This window comes from Mustela nivalis, assembly GCF_964662115.1.
Source record: "Mustela nivalis genome assembly, chromosome: 13".
Classification (NCBI taxonomy): domain Eukaryota; kingdom Metazoa; phylum Chordata; class Mammalia; order Carnivora; family Mustelidae; genus Mustela; species Mustela nivalis.
The window spans coordinates 69,039,086-69,063,991 of record NC_139032.1 but is presented as its reverse complement, the minus strand read 5'-3'; the positions used below and the strand labels follow the sequence as shown (position 1 = coordinate 69,063,991).

At 37.5% G+C, this 24,906-nt stretch overlaps 1 protein-coding gene and 1 long non-coding RNA gene across 3 annotated transcripts in view; both read right to left on the bottom strand.

Annotated features, from left to right (window-relative positions):
• The window catches only part of RAD23B (RAD23 homolog B, nucleotide excision repair protein), a 43,366-nt gene that overhangs the window by 13,161 nt on the left and 5,299 nt on the right, over positions 1–24,906 (bottom strand). The window contains exons 2-5 of one of the 2 annotated variants that reach the window (XM_082696881.1): positions 13,089–13,170; positions 12,691–12,770; positions 9,512–9,780; positions 4,311–4,366 (exon numbers count right to left, since the gene is read on the bottom strand). In XM_082696881.1, coding sequence (XP_082553007.1) covers positions 4,311–4,366; positions 9,512–9,780; positions 12,691–12,770; positions 13,089–13,170 — 487 coding nt within the window. Of the gene's footprint in view, positions 1–4,310; positions 4,367–9,511; positions 9,781–12,686; positions 12,771–13,088; positions 13,171–24,906 lie in introns of both variants that reach the window. The other variant, XM_082696882.1, reaches the window with a different exon arrangement.
• On the bottom strand, positions 16,323–22,918 carry LOC309847104. The gene is made up of 2 exons (XR_014302311.1): positions 19,218–22,918; positions 16,323–19,004 (listed from the first exon to the last, which is right to left on the bottom strand). It is a non-coding gene; the product is annotated as an uncharacterized lncRNA (long non-coding RNA).

Genomic DNA, 24,906 nt, shown 5'->3' with positions numbered 1-24,906 from the left:
TGTGGAAACTTATCACATTAGCAACAGAAAACTAACACAGTATGCGTAGTAAGTACAATAAAAACATCAGATACAAATATACGAGAGAATTAGCAGGTCAGAGAAGGCAACCTGGAAGAGACTGATGAACTAATTTTTTGAAAACACAAAGGAGGGATATTTCAAGCAATCAATTCTACTGTAACAACTTCAGTTTTCCTTCAACATCTTTTATTACCAAAGCTGAAGAAAAAAGGAGGTTAGAAGCAGGAAAGGTAGGCTTTCATATACAGATCTTGTGTAATGCCCCAAGCGCTGCTATCCCAGGAAGTCACATCCCACAGGCTACCGCCAACCCAAACTTGCTTTTCATGGAAATGTCAGACCACAGACAACAGTCTGAAAAGAAAGCCAGCTCTCTACACCAAACTTACTTCACTTAAGCCATCTTGTCTTTCACTTCTCTTATGGGTACCATTCCCTTTCTTGTCTCCTTAAAGAACTGGACCCTTTGGTTATCCTCTCTTGTCTACCTCCCATCTTTCACTCTCCATTTAATCATCCTGATCAGCAGTTGACTATATCCTAGAATGTCATCCTAAAAGCAGAAGCCAACCCCCTTGGTCGGATCCTAATTCCTCTTTCAGAAACTGGCCCATCTGTCTGCTGCCTTCCCTTTCCAGCCATAGCTAACTGCACAGGCTGTGTCCACTTTTCACATTCCACTCACTCCTTAGCCAATATTGATCTGTGACTTTGAATCTATAAGATTTCCCTCTCAGATGTGTCCCACCATTATCTGCTTTCTCCATTTCAATAACCAGCACCTCTATCCACCCAAGCGCAAGAACCAGGAACCCTGGTGACTGCAAGTTCCCTCTCCCTTCCCTTCCATCACTTATCTACCAGTGTTATCTGCTAGGTCTTACATCTGAAATACAGCGCAAAACTGCCTACTTCCCACTTTCTTCACTGCCTTCACTCAAGACCAGGCCACAACAATCTCTCATCTGGATAACACCCTGCTTCCTCTCCTGCCCCCGAGCCTATAATCTATTCTTCTGCCGGCTGGAAAAGCAAGCTTTTTAAAAAAGAAACCTCATCTCATTTTGGGTTCCCAACACTCAACAATCTCCACACACCACACTCCAACCACGCTGTTGTTTTCCAGCTTACTTCACAAGTCATACCTTTTAGAATCAGTCCTAGAACCTTTACACACACACACACCCCTCTTCTCTGAGGGGTCAGTTCCTTCACAGCTCCAGTTCTCAATTTAAACTGAGAATACATCCCAGAGATGTACTGCCTAACTATCCCAAGTAAAGTACCTTCTATTTTCTTAATGGGAGCCCTTAGTTTCCTTAAAATCATTAATCGTGATTTGCAATTTACTTTGTTTCACCACTTCTTTCCCCCATCTGAACAAAAAGTTCAGCTGTACAAGGGACCCTGTCATTTTACACTGCCATTTCCCTGGCACAGGTGACACTCATCAGTTGAGTGCTTTTTTGTTTTGTTTTGTTTTTTTGCAGAATTTTCAATAAAGGCATTTAATAGCTATGAAAGTATAGTTTAAAAAAATTAAATATCCTTGAGCAAATGTAGCATTCATGATCTTGCTTAGAATAATGACTTTTCCTTTCCCCTTCCATAAAGGACTTGTTAATATATTTGTTCTTAATTATCCATTCAAATGACTCTAGCACAAAGCCACTTAAGTGTCAATATCCCTTCAGTAATCAAGTTCCCAGGTACAAAAATTAGCATCAATATAAACAAAATTAAGAACTGTGGAGTATCTGAACTACACTATTATGACATGGCGTTTCTCATTTAATCCTCACAATAACTCCATGAGAAAGGTTTACTATGATCATGGTTTAACAATGGCTGGTAAGTCATGGTACAGATACTAATACAGGCTGTTAGGAGTCCAGAGTCCCACACCTAGTCATCAAGCTACACCTCCTAAAATTATGCCTCCTAATTAATCAAGTTATAGAACTCAGAAAGAGATGCCTATAAGCAGTGTGATACTTTCCAGATAGTAATAGTACAAGGGCAAATGACTCACAGAAAAACTAGAGACAATGGACAACACAATAGAGAGCTAATGAGGTTACAGTGGAGTAGTGATGAAGAACCTTGTTGTGTCACTAAGAGTGAGCTGTGGTCTTATCTTCCAGGTCACACAGAGCTGTGAAAGGAACTAACAGCGACCTCATTAGATCTGCCTTTTATGAAGTCCACTAAGACACGGCACTGACCAGTTACGAATAATGCAGGAGTTATCCGTAAGATAAGGCCGTGAACTACAGTAGTCAAGTGGCAGCGAAAACAAATTATTCCAGGAACCTCAGAGAGGAGGGTTGTCAGGACCCTGAGCTAAATGGCCCACGAGAGGCGGGGAGGTCAAGGACGATGCCAACATATGGTAGAGATGATGATGCAAGCAATGAGGAACAAAGAAGAATCAGATGGGAGGATAAAATAGGATTCCATTTGGAACCTGAGGAGTTTATGGAGGTTGTAGGCTTCCCACATGGTGGCTTAAAGAATGAGTCTGGGGGGCGCCTGGGTGGCTCAGTGGGTTAAGCCGCTGCCTTCGGCTCGGGTCATGATCTCAGGGTCCTGGGATCGAGTCCCGCGTCGGGCTCTCTGCTCAGCGGGGAGCCTGCTTCCTCCTCTCTCTCTCTCTCTGCCTGCCTCTCTGCCTACTTGTGATCTGTCTCTGTCAAATAAATAAAATCTTTAAAAAAAAAAAAAAAAAAAAAGAATGAGTCTGGGGACTCAGAGGGAGATGTGTACTGGAATTATAATTTTGGGGATCTTTACAGTATATGGGTGATATTTGCCAGTCCCATAGTTTGAACTTTGAACTATGATCTCTAGCAGAACCACAGAAGATCCATTCACTTAAGGGTCAGATAAAATGAAGAGTTAACTAGAAAGCCTGCAAAGGAATACTCAAGAGGCATGGATCAAGAAAAGAGCAGTGTCATAGCCACAGAAGGCAAGTTTAAAGCAGCAGGGTATCAATGTAAAGACTGGGAGGATTAAAGAGTAAAGGGGTCTTATGACCTAAGTTGTGTAGCGAGCCAGAGACATAAAAGTACAACATTGCCTTCAGAGGACTAGGCATCTAACAGCGGTAGCTAGAATTCGGCAACACCGTGCTTTCCAACGGAGGTGGCAGTGGTGTCAGCCAGACAGTTCAGGAGCACCAGGGGCAAGTGCCAGGTGGTTCCAGCTCTGTAGGCAGACGGCACCTGACTGATTTCTGGGTCACCTCTTATAGTCTTTCCAGTATCTCCCTAATAATTTCCTAGGATTAAGCCTTTCCCCGTCTGAAAGGGATTTCTGTTTTGCTGACTGGACACTAACTCAGACTCATTTGACAGCAGACTAGTCCCAGAACACAGTAAATGTAAAAGAGTAAATGTGGGTATGGTACATCCAGGTGACCTTACGTTGATTACTTACAACCATTTTGACCCTACATGCTATGGACAACCAAGATGCCATTTCCATGGCAATGAAAGGATCATGGAGTTCAAGTCATCAGGTCAGAGGCCAACTCCCCAGATCATATGAGGTACTATTGCTGTTGGAACCCTGCTGCTGCAGCAACTAAGAAGCTAGAAGCCCATACCACTGAAGCTGCTGTTCCTAGTCTTCCTCCTCCCTACCATTTCCAGTAATAGAGAACAGAAGAAAGGAGAGGGATGGAGTTGCCAGCCAATAGACCAACAATTAGCAGGAAAGTAGGAAACGTACTAGAAGTGTCACAATGGGAAAACAGGGGAGGGGGGACTGATTTTGACAGACTAAGTGTGAAGGGGAGATGAAAAAGCATTATTCAATAGTTAAAGCTGGGACCAAAAGGTACATTCATTGCAGTACCATAAAAGCAACAAGACAGAGATGGGACATGACAGGGCTCCAAACTGGAATAAAGATGTGCAAGGAAGATTTAGTAACATTTTATACCCGTTTTATAAATATTTTTAAATAAACCTGTCAACAGTTCAAACTCTGTTAAGACTTCATTTAAAATTCACATTTGAAAAATAGAAAATAACCTGCTTTAACCAAAAGAATATGCTTGACTCTAATAATACTCTAATAAATAGTACAATTTAAAGAATTCAATATGTAACACACAAACTTACAAAGTCTTTAGTAATATATTAATCAAATAATTATCTAAATCATTTAATAGCTTGATAATAAGCAACCATGAAAATGAACATTTTCATGATCTAGAAAAATGAAATTAGAACCTCCTCCCTACCTTTTGTAAGGTTATTTATAAGGTAGATACTTACCCAGTGCACTGGTTGCATCTTCAAAAAGGTTTGACCGAGAAGAATCTCCTGATGTACTGCAAAAGGTTTTCAGAAAATTGTACATCAGAAAGTACATAAAACTTACACTGAAGTTTAGTAATGGTCCAAATTGTAAAGATACTGTTTGATTTTAATCAAATGTATAAGTCTGGCTACAGTTTTTAAACCATCTTCTACATTAAACCCCAAAGCTTTATCCATAACATTTATGGTTTGGGAAGAATTTTCAATCTTAATATTCATACTGTTCTACAAATGCCTCATTTTAAATGTCCAAAGATAGAAAATAACAACTGAACAGAATGTTTACCATTTAAGGAATACAAAAAAAGATAATGCACAACTATTTCCCTAAAAGAATTTATAAGTTAAATAACCTGTAAGTCAAGTCACAATAGAAGAAATACCAAACAACACAAGTATCCCCCAGTTTTCCAAAGTTCATATTCCACCACATTTTGCTTTTACCAAAGACCTACATTAGTATCCATTTTCACTAACCAGAAGAAATCTGAAGAGAATTTTCTCTAAAGAGGATTTCTGCTTATACAAGAAAAGTGAAAATAGTGTTTTGTTTGTTTTGCAGCAAGCCTTTACAGAGGAACACACCCTGAGAAGCCAGCGCGGGCCCCGAAGCTCCTTCCCCAGAAGCATACTCAGCATCTCAGCATCAAGCTGCCATAACTGTGTCTGTGAGCATCTGCGCTTCATTTAAATTTATTCTGTGCCTCCATTACCAAGGTGTGTGTGTGTTCAGAAAAGCCTGAGAGGTTATTTTATAGGTCTGGAAATGCTCAAAACTTTTCCACATAAATTTATGGTAACTGCTTCTTTGCAATTATTTCTTTGCTTATGCCACTTTGGCTTACAAAAGGTTTCATAGGAATACTCTATTTTCAAACAGTGGGGGAAACCTGTACAGAATAAAGAGGTAACGTAGAAACCACATTATGCTGGAAGGCCTGGGAAATCTTTACATAACAGAATTTCGGTTAGGTCTTATAGGTCAGTTTTTCATGCAGGAGCTGATAAGGCATTCAAGTCAAGGAACATAGCAAAAAACAAAAAATGGAGAGGTGTGTTAAAATCCAAGTTGTAACCAAAAGCAAACCACTTTAAAAGGACTAAGTTTCTGCTGGGCAATTGCAGAAGATGAGTCTAGAAAACAAAGCAGACAAAAACAAGATTATGAAAGACCATGAAGAGTAGGCCAAAGAAAAATAAGTTGAAGTTTACAAACTAGTAAAGGTAGCAGCTGGCAGTTTAGATTAAAACATACATACAACAAAACACACACTTACACCTCTCCCAATTAAAAAAAAAAAATAAAACACAGTATGGGCAGCTGGGTGGCTCAATCAGTTAAGCGTCCAAATCTTGATTTCGACTCAGGTTATGATTTCAGGGTCATGAGATCGAGCCCCATGTCAGGCTCTGCACTGAGCATGGAGCTGCTTAAGATTCTCTCTCCCCCTCTTCTGCTGCCCCCCTCCCCCTACCTATGCACAGCAAGAACAAGGGAAATACGTTAAGTCTGAATTCATAAATTATGTTTAATCCTCAGTTTATTCATCAATACAATGAAGTCCATAATAATATCCATGTATCCCAAAGTGGTGTATGTAGGGTTCTACTGGTAAAGTATTTCGCAAAGTGCCTGGCATCATAACATCTGATATGATTAAACTAATTTTCTGGTTTAACTTTTTAAATGATCTTCATTTAACTAGATAGCAAAGCTAACTTACATAGAAGGCAAAACTTTGAAAAGAATTATATATAGTTATATATAGAACAAATAATTCTCCTGCCCAAGTCCCCTACCCAGGGAATAATCACTACTACCAGTTTCTATATAATAATGACTTGTGTCTTGCCTTTGGGTGTGTTTTATTTAACTTAATTATCTCATGTCAGCAAAACCACAATGACCTCATATTTTCCCCAGACATACAGTACTCCATTTAATTGACCAAACCAAGCCCTTCAAAGGGAATTTTCAGTTTGGTTCTCAACTTTTAAATTCCTTCTGTAGTCAAATTTACCAACTGTTCCTTCTATGACTTCTTTGATTAAGATTATTTTTATTTTTATTATGTTCTCTAGTTTAGTTTCCTTTTATGTTGATTCTATATCTAGCTAGAATTTATTTTTAGAAGTATAAGGTATATGACCCATCTTCCCCCTTCCATTTGGCTAGACATTAATCCCAACAGCATCTTCGCACAGTGGTTTCAAATTACATCTTTATCTTATGTTAAGTCCCTGGAATGTGTTCTGGTCTGTTTCTAGACTACCATCTATTTACTTAAGCACTCTTTTTAGTAAGAGCCATTGTAAATTACTGAAATCATTACCACCATGTATAATATATTTTACTACCTGACAGGATTAATCTCCTTCATTCCAGTTCACTTACAGAACAATCTGTGCTGTTCTGCACAATGCTTTAAAATTTCCTTTTATATATCTCAGATAAGAGTGAGGTACAGCTGAACCACCATTATTCAACCTTGATTCTACCTCACCACTTCTCCTTGCCCACCTGCAGAGGAAACCACTTATGAGTTAGTGTGCCATCTCGTTGCTACTGTTCTTCTGCACATTGCTATACACAGCCACAGAAGAGAAAATATATGATGTTGTTTTGTAGCTTTTGTTTGGTTTATGATTATTGCCCATTGTTTTGTAATGTTTTTCTCACTTGATAACAAAGCCTTAAAAACACATTCACTTAATATGATATATACTACATACTTTAATTCGCCAGTAGCACTTCAGGAAGCCCAAGAATACAGATTTCTGGGATCCACCCCCAGATAATTCTGATTTAGGTGAAGGTTTAACTTCAAACAAACTCCCAGTGATGCTGATGCTGCCCACTATCACTCTGACTAGCACTGCTCTCTAATATGAATAAATTACAGGTTGAGTCATTCCCTTACTAATGTATTTAAGTTGGTTCCTATTTGCCTTGGACTATGAATAACGTAGTCTTGTGCACATGCGCAACTTCTCTAAGGTAGAGATAAACAAGGAGAATATGCATTTTAATTGGTGGTTTCTCAAGAACAAAATTGGCCTAAAGACACAAACACCTATAATGAAATGTCATGCCAGTGGTGTCCCTCAAATTCATACCAACATTTCTCCTGATAATTTTAAGTTTTGTACTTTACAGGACACTCCATGTTTTACAATACAGATGAAAAAACTAAGGCACATTTAAGTAGTTTTCTGAGCTTCTCTCATCCTACCTTTCCTGTGTTATCCTTCTCTAAGGTGATCATTTGGAGAAATAAGAATAAACAGTTGCGGGGGGGCACCTGTGTGGCTCAGCCGTTAAGCAGCTGCCTTTGGCGCAGGCCATGATCCCAGAATCCTGGGATGGAGCCTCATATTGAGCTCCTCGCTCAGCAGGAAGTCTGCTTCACCCTCTCCTCCTGCTTGTGGTTCCCTTGCTGACAAACAAACAAATAGCTGGTGTATAAGGCCCAATCAAGTAACTCTAGCATCTGCTCTCTGTATCACTGATCATCTACTGACTTATGCAACTTCTGTACCCCTGAAAACATAGTAATACTGACTCTTGAGAATGGGGAAATCAAATTGTAGCCCCAGGAAGAAATTTTAAAAAGTTAACAATAAAGAAATTTGGATAAATGCTCTTAGCACATTAAAATGTATCAATCGATTCTGAAATTCTCACAATGAGCTTTTCAAAGAGCTGAAAACATATCAGAAAATAAGGTATACTACACTGAATGAAGACATATTTACAGTTACAATGTTTAAAATGATCTGGGAAATCAATGTGTTAAATTTGTTCAGTTCTCTCCCAAAGACAGAACTGATATACAACTTTTGACAGAACAGCTTAACCTGAGTCTGGGTTGTCTCCCACCAGGTAAGAGTTTGAATGCATTTCTAAATATACACAGGAGAAGCATCAAGTTAGGCAACAGTGTCTCAGAATGCCTAAAGCAAAGTTCAGCAAGCAGGCATAGGGGAAATATTTTATTACCTTAGCCTATGCTCTCCTGGTAGGGAATGAATTCCCTGGAAAGAAGCCCTAAGTGAGCAATTAATCAGATGACTCAAACCCCTTTAAACACCGTGGACTGGGTCAGACACAGTAAACAGACATAAAAGCAAAACACTAAAATAAAGGATCATAATTAAATTTTTTCTAACCATTACTATATTTATCACAAATATGCTTTCCTATCAGTAAGTGTCTCCATATCCTGTATAGATCTCTGTTCCATCTGGTTCTGATTCCAAGAACTACTGCCACTGAGGTCGCAAGTTGTACCAAAGTCACAAAATACAAACAGCTTCAGTGCCATTGCACACTGGACTAAATATAACCCATGTTCTCAGGTAAAAGAGAAATTCCCTATACAAGTCCACCCAAGAGAACCAAAGCACATGTTTTGTTTATTTATCCTTGGGAGGAAAAAACTTTTGTCATGAACTATTCAATAATCCTGCCAACTTTCGCACAAGAAATTATTTCTTGTTCCTCAAATATCCTGCACCTTTTCTTTTGTTTTAAAGATCTACACTTATAAGACTTAAATTTCTACAAAAGTTCACAAGAAATATGGATTAAACTATACAATTCAAACAATCCATATGTTCAACAAAAGGTGGTAGGTTAACTATGCGCAATAGCTGGTATTTAACTCTGCTGTGAATATGTGCTATTTCACAGCTTTTACACCCATTATTTCATTTAATACTTATAACAACTCTAGGATATAGGTCCTATTGTCATCCACATTTTACAGATAAGGAAAGTACCCAAAGATGTTACTTTTCTAAGGTTAAGTGCCAACAAATGTCAGATCCAAACACAATGCTATGCGGCAACTGGAAATATTTAGTGGCATGGAAGGATATTTATAATATAAATGACAATGATCAGAGAAGAATATAGAGCAAATATAAACAATGATTAGAGAACAAAGTCAAGTTATTTATAATACGTCCAACTATAATAAAATAGCTAGTTATAGTTTTATAATTTCTACAGGTCATTTACAGTTCAGTGTTTAGAAAAAGTTTAATGTAGCAGAAACAAAGTTTGATCCAAACAATCATCAAGATAAATACATAGATGAAGTTCTTGTCATGAACTTGTGTTGAAATACGATTTCCTAGACTGCAGGTCTCACCTGTCAGTTGCTGTTGGACTCGTAGCTACTGGTGTCTCTGCTGGCTTTTCTGCAGGCTTCTCTGGTTGCGTCGCACTAGCAGGTGCAGGTTCAGAAGATGCTGTCGTTGGTGCTGGAGTGATGGATGCAGGGGAAGGAGTAGGAGCCAGAGCGGGAGCCGGGGTTGGGGCCTGAGCCACAGCTGGAGCTGTGGAGGAGCTAACTGTGGTAGTGGTGGCAGGACTTGACTGTTGGGTTGTAGCTGGTGCTGGTGTTGTCACTGCTTTGGGCTAAGCACATTAAAAGAGTAAAACAATGAATTATGATAAAATACCCAATTTCTAAGTAGACAGTACTGTTACAGGAGGTTACAAACATAACACCAACAAAAACTTGCAACCTGGAAATAATTTCATAAAGCAACATAACAAGTGATCAATATTAGCCATCTGAATCACTACTTATGTACTCTCTCAAATAATTAGCTTTAGCTAATAGTTTCAGTCTTTGTTATCAAGTTAATATGAAGAAGAACCAGAAGCAGCCGCTACTCAGAAATATACACAATGTATACTGACAAACAAACACCATGTAATTATTGTCCCACCACCCCCAAACATTACACTTTAAGTTCCTTGGTTATAACTTTCAAGTATCTATTGTCATTTAAAACATCACCAAAATAACTTTTTTGTTTGATCTGGCTAATATAAAGCACATTGGAGAAAGAGTGGCTGTGCAAGGTAGGGCAGGGGACTTAAAAAAAAAAATACTAGCAGTGTTCATTCTCTTCTTTCTTTAATTCTAAGAGTCCTGTGTTTAGCCCTGTAACTTTTTAAACTGCCAATACCCTGCAAATTATTAATGTCATAAAACTCCAATCTAAATGAAGTGAAATTTAAATGCATCACTATGCTCACTTATTATTTCCCTTAAGATTACTTGTGGTCAGTATCATATAGTCACATTCCATGCCCTCAAGGTCTCTGTTGCCACAGAGCTATTTAAGCCTCATTCTAAATGGAATCAAACCCATCTGCTTTTTGAAGTTTTTCTGCTCACTTCTGTTCTAAACATCTTTTTCCTGTCTCTTTATAATAAAGTCATTTCTCATTGCTTCCATAATGCCTACGTTTTTTCCCTTCTAATAGGGGGCTTCTCTTATTAACTTGAAAATAAAGTAACTGCAAATACCAGTAGAGTCCTATGTAAAATAAGAAAAGGCCTGGCTTACGTAGCTATTCTGTAAGTGCATGGATCTATTCTGAGACCTATCCTGCTTAATTCTTAGTAATGTTCTAAATAATCAAGGTTATTCTAATACAAATGAAATAAGATCAATAACATAGACATCCAAATATATGGCTACCACATTTTCCACTATATACTATCTGTGATAAAACTAGATGAGACAATGCAGTATTATTCAGCCCTAAAAGGACACAAACTCTGGCATATAGCTACATGGATGAACCTGGAAGACATATTATGCTAAGAGAAATAAGCCAGTCACACAAAGAAAACAAACTGATTCCACTTAATATGAAGTATGTAGAGTAGCTAAACTCATAGAAAGCAGAATGGTGGTTACCAGTGACTGGGGGATGGGGGAAATAGGAGTCACTATTTAGGGGGTACCGACTTATAGAAACGGATGGTGGTGATGGTTGCATAATGTGAATGTACTTAATGCCACTGAACTGTACAATTAAAAATGGTTAAACTAATAAATTCTGTGTTATGTATATTTTATTACAATTAACAATACTGGACTGAGTACATGATTCTGTTCCTCTAACACTTAGTGAATATAAGTGCTTTAATATAACAAAATCACTATGGTTCTTAATGGATTAAAAACTTTTAAATCTAACACCTATAAACTGTTTAGCTGCTTTTTCTCAGAACAAAATATTCAGTTAATTACAATTTACTTGCTTAACTGTTTTCTACTGCATATATTACCTTAAACTTAGGAAAAAAACATCCTCTCATTTATTCTTTCAGTCTTTGATAAACTGGCTTCCAATTACTTATTTAAACTTATTTTCAATGTCACAAGTATCACTGATCTTCTCAGATTACAACTCAATCCAAAAGATTCCTGTCACAAGTACCACCACATCTCTATTTGTTTTAACTCTCCACTGCATGCTCATGTATCTTTAAACAAAAATATAACAGTATCTCTGAAAGAACCCAAATTCATTCTTCACTTAAGAGGAAAACTTTGACTTTTATAAATGCCCCAAATATGTTTCACTCAAAAAATTCCCTTTAAAAAACTTCCTCAAGGGGAGCCCAGGCAGCTCAACTTGGTTAAGTGTCTGAATCCTCATTTGTCAGGATTCCAAGGTCCTGAGATTGAGTCCCATGCCCAGCTCTGCACTGGGCATGGAGCCTGCTTAAAATTTTCTCTCTCCTTCTGCCCCACCATCTAAAAAACACCCCTCCAAACCAAAAGCTTTCTCACAACAATCATTCTACCATTTCTTAAGCTGCCTATTCCCTTTCCAGTGTCTAAAAATCTACCCCCTCAACTAAGGAGCATCACTGAAATTAGGAGTTTACATGCCTTTTCTGCCGGAGGAGTTGGTCAGATCTAGTACATAATGTACCAAGTCCCTTTAAGGCACCCCTATTAAAACCACAAAATAACTATTTACTCAATTACTAAGAATCACACTTTTAATTACATAATTACTGATTTTACTGCTCCAGCAAAACTTAACAATTTTCACATGACATTTTTTAACCATTTCATTTAAAATCATGTTTAAGCTATATAGGGGCGCCTGGGTCGCTCAGTGGGTTAAAGCCTCTGCCTTCGGTCATGGTCTCAGGGTCCTGGGATCAGCCCCGCATTGGGCTCTCTGCTCAGTGGGGAGCCAGCTTCCCCCCCACCCTGCCACCGCCTCTCTGCCTACTTGTGATCTCTGTCAAATAAATAAATAAATAATCTAAAGAAAAAAAAAAGAAAATCATGTTTAAGCTATATATATGTATGAAATAATTAATTTTATGGCTGACTCAAAGTACAGTGTTTTAACAACAGTTAAGTACTTGCCATATGGATGTGCATAAACTGTATTCACTTATTAAAGTATAACAGCTTAGGACCATTATTTTAAAAACAAAACAAAAAACAAAAAAAAAACTCTCACATGCATAAAGATATACAGAACAAGGCTCAAACTTACTTTTGTCACCATAACCACCACGAAGTTTTTTTCGTCAATTTTATATTCTTTTAGAGCAGTATCATCATTGAGGATTTTGCCTAGTACATTAAGAAAAAAAGAACACATTATTTGAAGCCCCATAACCTTTGTCTTACACACAACTGAAGATCAAACAATCACCAACGTCAATTCTATCAATAAGAAAAACATTAACTAATCAGCCAAGATAAATATAAATAGAAATGTACTTGGGTAAAAAGGCACTAACATCTGACTAAAAGATATCAAACACCAAAAACCATCTATGTTTCTGACAGACTCAATTTGTATACACAATTTATAAGATGACAATTTCTAAAACCAAAGAATGTCACTGTAAACAAGATAGCATATTACTTTTAATATTTAATTCATACCTGCATAAATTAATTTTTGACCTGCTACAGGAAAAGCATCTTTCCCCTTTTCAGATTCAATTTTCTCTTTCAGTGCTTTTACCTATAGGAAAAATAAAGATTTTTTTCTAAAAAGTCTAAACAACAAATGACAATTCAGAATTTGAATAAACAATGCAAGGTAAGGTTTTATGCATATTAATTATCAATAATTCCAAAAACTTAGAGATGTCTTTACAATATTGTTTCAAAAAAGACTCATTCTTAATGCATATCATTAGGCATAATAGGTATGAAGTTTGTTTTACCACAGTTGCTACAAAGATAAAAAAAAAAACTTTACCAGTTGACTTAATAAATCCATTCAAAATATTCAACATCAGAAAGTTTTGATTCTCATTATAGTTTATGAGCTTATTTCCCAGAGTAAAAAAGTAAACAAAAACTTTCTCACCTAAAAGTTCTAAGAAATAAAATAGTCATATCTATAACAATAATAGAAGTCAAATGTGAATGTTAAATGCAAATGATTCACTTTAAAAGTGGGATACGTTTCATTACAATCATACCCAAGGGGGCTTCATAAAGACCAATTAGTAAAACATAATTTCTGGGGATGGGTGTGAACATCTGTGTTTTCTTTAAAGCTTTACAGGTGGTTCCAAAGTTCAGCCTTGGCTGAGGACCACCGTACCACTTAAATGATCTTAAAAAGTAGCTTAGTTTCTCTCATCATTCTCATCTACAAAGAGGGACTGAAATAGATAATCTTTACGGTCTCTTTAATTCCTAAAATTACTGACAACAGGCTCATTATCAAGTATTTTGAAAATGAGTCCAATCAATTTCTGAAACTGACCAGAAAGCAGGGTGGCAGAGGAATAAAAGAGGCAAGAAGACATAATGGAACTAGTTTCATTACTTTAAAGGTACAAGAATCAAGATGGAAAATTCTATTCCTTTTATTTCCCAGAATACTTCTAAAAATTGTCTAAGTTGATAGTTCTGAGCTTTAGGTGAAAGACTGCCAGATAGGGATACAAAGAGAGAGAACTAGTTTCATTAAAGACACAAGAATCAAAGGGGAAAATTCCATTTCCTTCAATTTCCCACAATACTTCTGAAAATTGTCTAAGTTGAATAGTTCTGAGCTTTAGATGAAAAACCGTCTGTCTAAGATATAAAGAGAAGGTCCCTCTGTACAATTAAAAAGCAACAGTGTAACTTCCAAAAGGAAAAAAAAGACAATAATGCTTATACAGCTTTAAGTACATTGACGTACACAATTTCACGTAATGCTCAAAACTCTGGGACAAATGGGAATATCATCCACTCAATGTTACAGATGAGAAGAAGAGAGTTTAAATCTCCTCCCCAAGTCACACAGCTACTACTTAGTAGCTGAAACCCAAAACACCTTCCTGACTTCAAGCTTTAAAGTAGAGTATTTTGCACACACCATAAAAATTACCCTTGCTGTACTGATCTTCCTGAAATGAGTCATCAGCATCACCAGAGCAGAAATCCATCACAATATAAGCCTAGTACTTTTATTGTTCTGAATTTCAAAGGTTAAATGAACACAAGTAACAACTTAAAAAAAAAAAAAAAAACCTCAGAGAATCTGATTTTAACATCAGTAAACTCAGACTATAAAATTCCATGGCCTTATTCAATTTCATATATTGTTCTTTATCAGATGATAAACACTGCTATGTGTGCTTCAGAATAAAAAAGTACAAAGACTTTACAACTTCAATAACTCTACAATTGGTCCTTGCTTTAAATTAATGACGATAGTTCTGGTTTTACCTATACATTCAGCTAGCACTTCATGATAAGAGCAGGAAATAAAATATACTATCCAAATTTCTAAAACAAAGTATGTTTTTAAAGAAGATTTTATTTATTTATTTGACAGAGAGACAGAGAGAGAGAGAGAGAACACAAACAGGGAGAGTGGGAAAGGGAGAAGCAGGCTTCCCGGTGAACAGGGAGCCTAACGTATGGCTAGATCCCAGGACACTGTGATCATGACCTGAGCCAAAGGCAGACCGTGAAGATTGAGTTACCCAGGGAAAGATCATTTCATTAAAACCCCTGCACTGATATGGATGCTAAGGCCTAGAGAATTCTAGGTGTGTGGTCAGGGAGCCAAAAAGGTTTTTAAGACCTTATCAGGTGGTCTGTAGGGTCAAAAGACATCATTTGCCTTTTTCCATTCTAGTTTTCTCACAAGTATATAATTGAGTTTTCCAGAAGTTACAAAGCATGTAATACCAAAAAGACTGAATGCAGAAGCAGATGAAAAGCCATCTACCTTTTATTAAGCCAAACATTAAAGAGTTTTGGGAGTGCCTGGCTGGTTCATTTGGTAGAGTATATGACTCTTGATCTTAGGGCTGTGAGTTCAAGCCCCACACTGAGTGTGGAGCCTACTTTAAAAAGAAATAGAAATGACAGGAAATGAACTTTACTAATACACAGCACTAAGCAAATTAGTGTTTTCCCATATTGTGGTGAGTTTGAGACCCACGCTGGGAGTGAAGCCTACTTACAAAAAAAAAAAAAAAAAGGTTTTGTAAAACAATGTCTTCTCATTACTTTTTTTTTTGTTATTGTTTTGGAAATGAACTTTTCACATAAAAATATAACATTTATTGCATTATCTTTAAATGAAAATTTAAAATATTTCTCAGTTTAATTTCTAATATGGTAAACACAAGCACAACAACAAAAGTTATTTTGGAGTCCTCAAGAAATTCTGAGTGTAAAGGGTCTTGGAAAAAAAAAAAACTTTGAGAACTGCTATCTTACATGCTAAATGACTTGCTAGAAAAGACAGCCTTGAACAATTCCTGGTGTTAAGTGTGAGGAGATACACTCTCAGAAAGAGTATCAAACAATGAAGTATTTAAGGGCAACACACCAAAGGTCAACATTTTTCAGGGGTTGGCCACTCACTCCAGCATTACCACTTCTGGTTAAGTATCACAGAAAACAACTGAACTAGACTTTAGAACCAGGTGCACTGACCTGTCCAAAATTTTGGCATTGTTCCTAACCTTAACACAATGATCTTTACATACTTAAAAAATGAAACCAAACAGAACATGATCTTTACCTTCAATCTACTTAAGTCATTACCTACAGGACACAAGCTGAATTTTGTCATTCCAAAACTGTCCCCATCTTTGAAATTATAAGCACCAAATCACCTTTTCCTATCAGCTCTCACGTTCACTACACCTGGTCTTGCATCTCATTAAGACTCTGGTCTCCAGAGCCCCTATTTTCATCGTGATCTTTACTGCCAGCACTATTCAGCACATACAAGCAATGCCACTGTTTCTATTGCTTTTCTTCCTATTGTCAGACCTTCTTGTCTTTCTGCTGCTTCTGCCAGGCAAAGCTCCTTATCTGGACCAACACAACTGATTTCATTTCTATCAGTACTTAATGTAAAATTTAGTTCAACCACTCTGTGCTATCTCCTACCTTACTTATCCAACCCCTACCTTTCCATTTATATCCAGTCTTCTAAATGCTATAGAAAATGAAAGATAACTAAATCCTCTGTTCTTCTGGTTCTCCTCCATTCTCCCAAGAGGTATTTCAAACCTGCAGTCTTCTCTAAATTTGATTCCCAACACTACCCTCCTCCCCACAGATGACCATCTTCTACTTCATTCAAAACATAGCAGATGTCAGAGGAAATCACCTTCCACTTTTTGCCACCAAAGGGATATACTTTTTTCTTTTTATTTTTTTTGCATCCAGATCCACCTAATTTCCTTCTCACTTATCAAGTGAAAGAGGCATCCCTCTCTTTCAAACCTAATTCTTTCCACCTCTCCCCTGTTCTCCTTCCAGTGTTCTTCAGTACCTTGCTAGATTTATTGTTTCCTATCCTCCCCCAGCTGTATTTTCAACCTCTCCCTCAAAGCCAGTTCATTTCCATTCAAACAGACCCAATTTTCTATCCTCTTAAAAACAAAACAAAAACTTCCCAACTCCTCATATCTCTTGGTAGGTAACACTCTCCTCCCCTTAGTCTCAGGCATTTTTCAAAAAATTAACTACACACACTGTAGTACTTACTCTTAACACCACACCTATTATTCAACCATATAGTGCTGACAGAAAAATGGACTTTATTCTCCTTCTGCTGCATATCTTCTCCCTCTCCCCACAATTCCATAAAACTCTTCTTTCCAGTATCACTAAATTCAGCAAAAATCATAACCAGTCATTTCTTAGTCCTTCCCTACCTTACTTGTCACATTAAACAATACTGACCTGTCCCTCCTGTTCACACTGCCCTCCTGCTGCACCCATAAAGCTATACCTTCTGGATTTCCTCCTTTCTGTTCACTGCTTTGTGAAATCATCTCCCTTGGCTAGCCCTTTAAGTGCAGCTCAGTGTTATACCCAAGGCTGCCTTTTTGTTCTATATAAAGTTCCCACATAATCCATCTCCTTTAGTTTTAATAACCATCCAGGTGTCACTTAGCCCTCTCCTTACCTTTAGCCATGCATACCTAAGTCTCTACTCAACACCTGTACTGGAATCCCGCAGGCATTTCAACCATAATACATTTGCTGAAAGATAGTCTATATACTAATTAGTCTAAATCCTAACCTGATCAAATTGAACACACTTTAAAACAGCTTATAAAGAAAGGTCTTCTTTCTGGATGTGGCAAAAAAAGAAGAGGTAGCACCTCTGCACATGGCTTTTCTTGGGAAAGTTATGACCAGCAACGGATGCAGCTATGACTCCTTTAACTGTGCTGAGCCCCATGCCAGTGCTACTTCATTAAGTAGTAAACAGGATGGATCAAGAATTGATCACCACAGTCCCAGTAAATAACCAAGGCTATCCTTTCATTTTGCTGTTTATTCCCCCCTAAGAATGAGTTTATCATCAACCCAACCATCAATAGAGCACTATTAACAATCAAGAATCAAACATTTTTCCTACATTTTTCCTAGTCGCATACTCCTCTTATGAAAGAAGTGCATTTTAAAAGAAAAACATACTCTTGGGAACCTGGGTGGCTCAGTTGGTTAAGCAACTGCCTTCGGCTCAGGTCATGGTCTTGGAATCCCAGGGCCACTTCAGGCTCCCTGCTTGGTGCGGAATCTGCTCCTCCCTCTGATCCTCCCCCGCTCATGCTCTCTCTTTCTCTGTCTGTCTCATTCTCTCTCAAATAAAAATACAATCTTAAAAAAAAAAAAAAGAAAGAAAGAAAAACATACTCTTTATCTAACATTAAACATGGTTGACATGGCTTCCCCCCGACAAAAGGGAGACAATCACAGTAATAGTAATAGTGTATTAAAAGCTGCCAACACAAAAGCTGATCAGTTATCCTTTTTCATCCCATTCCCATGAGATGCTTGTCTCTTCCACATTCCTCACACCAAATCATTCATCCAGTGGTTCCAAATTACATCTAATTATTTCCCAATGTGAATATTACATTGCATTCCCTGGCACTACCCTAGTTCAGGCCCATAACCATTAATAGTCTTTTCCATTCGACAAACTTAAGATATCAAAATAATGTCTTACAAATTATATCCCCACCATAGTAACATAATGTTTTGCACCTCAGCCTTCTTACATAGCACTTCCACCCGAGATTTCTAGGACTACAGCTTGTTGATTTGGTTAGCAACTGAATATTCATATGATAAGCCAGCTTCCTAACTGTTACAGTGTATTTTCCTTATTTCTGCTATAATTGTGTTGTTACTTACTACTGTTGTAAGTAGTAAAAAAAAAAAAAAAAAAAAAAATTATGCAAGCTTTAATGGGTAGCCCTGAAATACAGAGGCTGAATGAGTAACAATGGGTGCTATGTACTTACCACATGTCTGGCAGTATATGAAGAGCTTCACAAAATTTAACTCATTTAATCTGTGCTACATCTCTTTTTTTTTTTTTTTAAATATTTATTTATTTATTTGACAGAGAGAGATTACAAGTAGGCAGAGAGGCAGGCAGAGAGAGAGAGAGGAGGAAGCAGGCTCCCTGCTGAGCAGAGAGCCCGACGTGGGACTCGATCCCAGGACCCTGAGATCATGACCCGAGCCGAAGGCAGCGGCTTAATCCACTGAGCCACCCAGGTGCCCCTGTGCTACATCTCTTATTTGAATCCTGGCTAGTTACTCATGTGGAAGTTGATATTTGTGAGCACTGATGCAGGCAATTCTGAAGCAAACTGACGCCTTTGATACAGTAATTCTACATCTAGAAATCAATGCTAAAGACATGTTCACACAAATACTTAAAAGATACATGAACAAAATATGTGTACCACACTACTGTTTGTAATACTGAAAGCCCTAAACATTCAATGGTAAAATAGATTATTGTACACGCATTCATTTCAATACAATGCAATACAAGAACCATCACCACACATGCAAGATATTCACTGAGTGCGTGTACATAAGAATAAATGACACATTTATAATTATCTTTCAGGGGCAAAAGCTGGTTGATTTTAAAAAAAACATAGTGTAGTTATGTTTATGTGTTACATGTACATAAAAAAATGTCTAGCAGCATATGGAGTCCATAGTGGTTATTTGGACCAGGCACATAAAAGCCTTCCACTCTTCTAAACACTTACTAACTATAATAAGCCTGGATTATTTTAGTAATTTAAGAGAAAATTTAAAAAGTTTAAAAGCAAAGAAAAAAAAAATCACTGCATCCTCCCTCCAACCATTGCTTACTAACACTTATACTTACTTATACAAGAGTGCATTACAATTATGAGAGGAATCTTCATTAGAAATGAAAAGTCTGAGGTGCCTGGCTGGCTCAGTTGGTAGAGCATGCAACCTCTGATCTCAGGGTCCTGAGTTTGAGCCCCATGCTGGGCACAGAGGTTATTTAAAAAAGAAAAGAGAAAGTCTAATACCTAGCTAAATTTTGAAAAACAAAAGAGCAACCAAGTTTGGCAATTAACCATTAGCAAAAGGGGAGTCCTAAGCAAAAGGATTTCACAGATTTACACTGTGGGCAATGCTTTTTTTTTTTTTTTTTTTAAAGATTTTATGTATGTATTTGTCAGAGAGAGCGCTGAGCACAGGAAGAGTGGCAGGCAGAGGCAGAGGAGAAGCAGGCTCCCTGCCAAGCGAGGAGTCCCATGTGGGACTTGATCCCAAAACGCTGGGATCATGACCCAGCCGAGCCACCCAGGCACCCTCCCCCCCACTTTTTTTTTTTTTTTTTTTAATTCTTTGGGTGGTATCCTTCCATGAGAAAGTTGCAGGCACCAAGGAGTATTTCCTGGATTCCTCCTACTCCTCATGATGAGCCTACTCCTCAACTAGGCTCCTGATAATTCTAAAAATAGAACTGACTATAAAGAATCAGCTGATTTTAGTGAAACAGGAAAAACCTTCCCACTAGAAACAAGGAATAAAAGAATGTAGCAGAAGATTTTTTTTATTACTGAGAGTACAGTATTAATAATGTGAATAGACAAGTAAATAAAAGCCATCAATTCTCAAATTATGATTATGATCTAAAAGGCTATGATTTTAAAATATAATTTGGGGGATGTGTGGGTGGCTCCGCTGAGGTCATGATTCCTGCCTCAGTGTCTCTGAAGCAGGGAGCTTGCTTCTCCAGCACCCTCTGTGCCAACCCCCACCATTGATGTTTCTCTCTGTTCTAATAAATAAATAATCTTTGAAAAAATGTAATTTGAAATCCAGAATCTATCTATCCTACAGAAACTATGATATTTAGGCTCCTAAGCTGAACTATTCATGCCAATTTAATATATATTAAAATATATTCTTAACAGTATGATTTCAACAAGATTAAAACAGACACAGATTTTGAAAACTAAGTAGAAAAGTAGGTATCTCAAGATACCTATAACTTTTAAATTGCTATATAGGCAGAGAAAGGATCTTACACACTACAAAAAAGCCACCCACCTAGTTCAACCAACTAGGTTCAACCAACTCCCAAGAGGGAGTGACACATTAATTTTTATCTACTTGTTGAAGTATTTAGGATCTGCTCATATATATTAGTCATTTGTAGCCAGTCTACTTCCTCTGCTAGACAAGGTTTATATAATGTTTAAAGGGTTTATAAAGTTCACTGTTACAAAATTAGCTCTTGGAGACACTACATAAGGATTTACACAAACTTACAGGAACAGATGGTGTGATGTCCTTCAGCAGCATTCTGTGCTGTGAAAGGTTCAAATTTAGCACATTTCTTTCCAAAAGTAACAGAAATTTTATACATTACCTATCAAATATCTCATAATTTCTAAAAAAAAAAAAAAAAAAGGTAGAACACCACTCTTAAAAACTGAAATTGCTGATTATATCAAGTTGACACAATGAGAGAATACCACATCCATATAATCCTTTTTAAGAAAAGATAGTGAAAGCATTGATCAAAATAACAGAATCGACAAAAGAGCAGGATTTGTTTTTAAAAAATTGGCATACATTTATTTTTATTCACTAAAAAGTTTCAGATCCATGATCTCATTTGATTTTCGTATCAATTCTAAAAGGCAGGCAAGTTATTATTACTTCTATTTTACTACCGAGAAAAGAGATTTAAGAGCTCAAGGCCATAGGACAAATCCAAAATGGGCAAAAAAACTCAGCCCTCAGCAGTAGTACAATGTATCTGAAAGAGAGCAAGATGTAAAAACAAGTAAAGAGTCAACAGCTACCCTTAAGTTGCTTTGAAGAGCAGCAGGGAATGGGATTTGGAGCAGCCAAAAGGGATATGGAGACAAGTGAGAGTTTTTTAAGATGGAGAAAATGTCTGAATATTCTAGAATGGAAAAATGAACGAGGCAAAAGAGAAAAGAAGAGATGGATTGAGGTCCTTCACAGATGACCACATACAAGGTACAGTGGCAAAGGAGAGGGACCAGCCTTAGTACCACCCAAATAGATACCAAACCCCAACTAAAGGAGAATAGAGGAAGTAGGTAGTTGTGGTAGGACTCTGCAAAAGTTCTGTCCCAACTGCTTCTATATTCTCAATAAAATCTAAAATCTCAATAAAATCTAAAAGCTAGGGTTATCGGCTGAAAATAAGGACAGTGGAAGAGTGAATGGACTGACTAGTGTACTAGTGAAGTACACCTAACAGGCAATACAAAGTGCCCAATTAATGTTCAGGAGTTTTTTGTTTTGTTTTGTTTTTTGGTTTTTGTTTTCTAATTAAGGATTTTATTTATTTATTTGACAGACAGAGATCACAAGTAGGCAGAGAGGCAGGCAGGGAGACAGAGGAGGAAGCAGGCTCTCCAAGGAGCAGAGAGCCTGATGTGGGGCTCCATCCCAGGACCCTGGGATCATGACCTGAGCCGAAGGCAGAGGCTTTAACCCACTGAGCCACCCAGGTGCCCCTAATGTTCAGGAGTTTTAAGTGAGACAAATCAATGTGGGTATGTGTTTGTCTTCTAGCTACATAGTGCGTGCACAAACAAAACTGAATTTAGTCACATTTGGGGTTTTCCAAGCTAAAACAATGAAGTGAGAGTGGGACCACGTTGTCAAGCGTGGTCACGGTTTTATGTGTATGCTCTGAAACTCATAAAACCTTCCAAACAACCATATGAGGTTGGTAGTTCCAGTGGCAATATCCTCATTTTAGGATGAGCAGACAGGCACATTATTGGGTAACTTGCTCAAGGTGACAGAACAAGTGCTATAGCCAGAACTGAAAACTCAGAAAGCCTACTATGCTGACCCTTGCAAGAGAGTAATTATATTATTATCATCACTGACCCTGTTTTAGCTGTGTAAGAGTGGAAGCAATAACATAAAGGGAGGGCCAGCAAAAAAAACTCTAGGTCTCAATACAATTGGAACCAGAAGGTAAAGCAGGATACTAATAACAGATTACTGGGAACGGGGGAATAGCTACAGTTACTGGTAATAAGATCTAGTTACCAGTCAAGGAGTGAGTAACTGAGGTAGCACAGAAGGAAGAACACTGGATGAGAGATTAAGGAACGCAAGGCCTGGTGTCTGAGCAAGACCATCTTTCATAGATAATGAAACTACCAAAGCCACTAAATGGGTGATGGCAGCAAGTTACTAGTCACACTGGCATTCATTTCTTCTTTTGAAAATATACACTACTATATTATTTTCCACAATTCTGGTGTGGATGTCTTTTTTAAACAATGTCTATCACATGCTGTGAAGCTCAGAATTGTGATCATTTTCACATGTTTTTAACAGAGATAAAAACAGCTACATCAGGGGAAATGACAATGTCAAGATAACTAATACAAGTTCATAATTCTATCTGCATTTCCTCATCTCCCATTCATTCCTCAGTCCATTCAAACACAAATTTTGGCTCCAACATCCCATGGAGATTACTTGTCAGGGTAACCAATAATCTCCAAGTTGTCAAAACCAAAGGGTATGTCTCTTGAATTCTCAAGCAGCAGACACATTTGATCCTTTCCTTCTCCTTGAAACGTTTTCTTTTCTTGGATTCTTTCGACCTCAAAGATTTTTCCTTGACTGACCTCTTTTACTCAATCTCCACATGAAATCTCCAAATCCAGGCTTCAACCCGAGGCCCCATCCTATTACCTAGGTACATCCTCAGCCTGGTTCTTCAATTCTAGTAGAATACAATTACATATAGTGGGTAATTTAGGGTTCAAATTACACAAGCAATGGACACTGAAAAAGACTGCTAAATGATCTCATCCCAACCCATGGATTGAAGTCAACCACAAATGCTGCCTATTGTCAGGGCTCTATCTCCAACCCAAACTTCTCTTTGGAATAGAGATTCGTAAGAAATCTACTTGCTATCTTTACTTCAAAGTTCAGTAGGCATTTTAGACTTAAATCTCGGGTTCCCACTGCAACCCCAAACCTGCTCCCTTCCCAGCTGCCTACATCTCAGGAAAGACCACAAGTATTCACGTAATTTATACAATCAAAATCCAGGCTTAATCTTCAATTTCTCAATTTTCCCCACTCCAACCCAACAAAAATTCTCTCAACCCTACCTTCCCAAACACATCTCAAATCCATCCATTTTTCTTCCTATCTGTGGCTCCTACTTCCCTCGTTAGGCCCTGAATGTTTACGACTACTACGCAAGCCTAACTTGTCTCCCTACTATCCCTCTTGCTCATCCTACTACCCCATTTCCCAACCAGCAAAGTAACCTTTAAAATCATAAAAAAAAAAAAAAAATTTCTCTTCTGCTTAAAATTCCCAAAGGCTTTCTATTTTACCTTGAAAATCCCCCAGCTTACTATAAAGTCCTTATAGGCTCTGGCCCCTTGCCTAACTCTGATCTATTACTTCTCTATTACTTCCACACTCTTAAAGGTCTTTCCCTACAGAAAACACTCATCCCCATCTGAGTACTTATTATTATTCAGATATCAGTTTAAATGTCACTGTATTCAAAGAGCCCTTCAATGACTAGTCAATTTAAAAGTAGCCACCCAGTCATACACTATCACATTACCTCACCCTATTTCAATTCTCTACATAGCTCTTAGCATTATCTGGTTATTAAAATTTGTTTTTTTAACGGGTTTATTCCACTGTAATATATGCACTATGACAGTAGAACTGACTGTTTAGTAAGTACTCAACAAACATTAAATAAAAGAATCAACATGCAAATACTGAGGATCACTAAAAGAATGTATTAAATTAATTCAGAAGGTATTTATTAAATGCCCCTATGTGCTAGGTATAGGAAGAAAAAAGTCTGGAAGAAACCATACCTGATCTCCCAGGTACTTCCTGTGTTATGTTTTACCAATATGCCAAGAAACCTTAA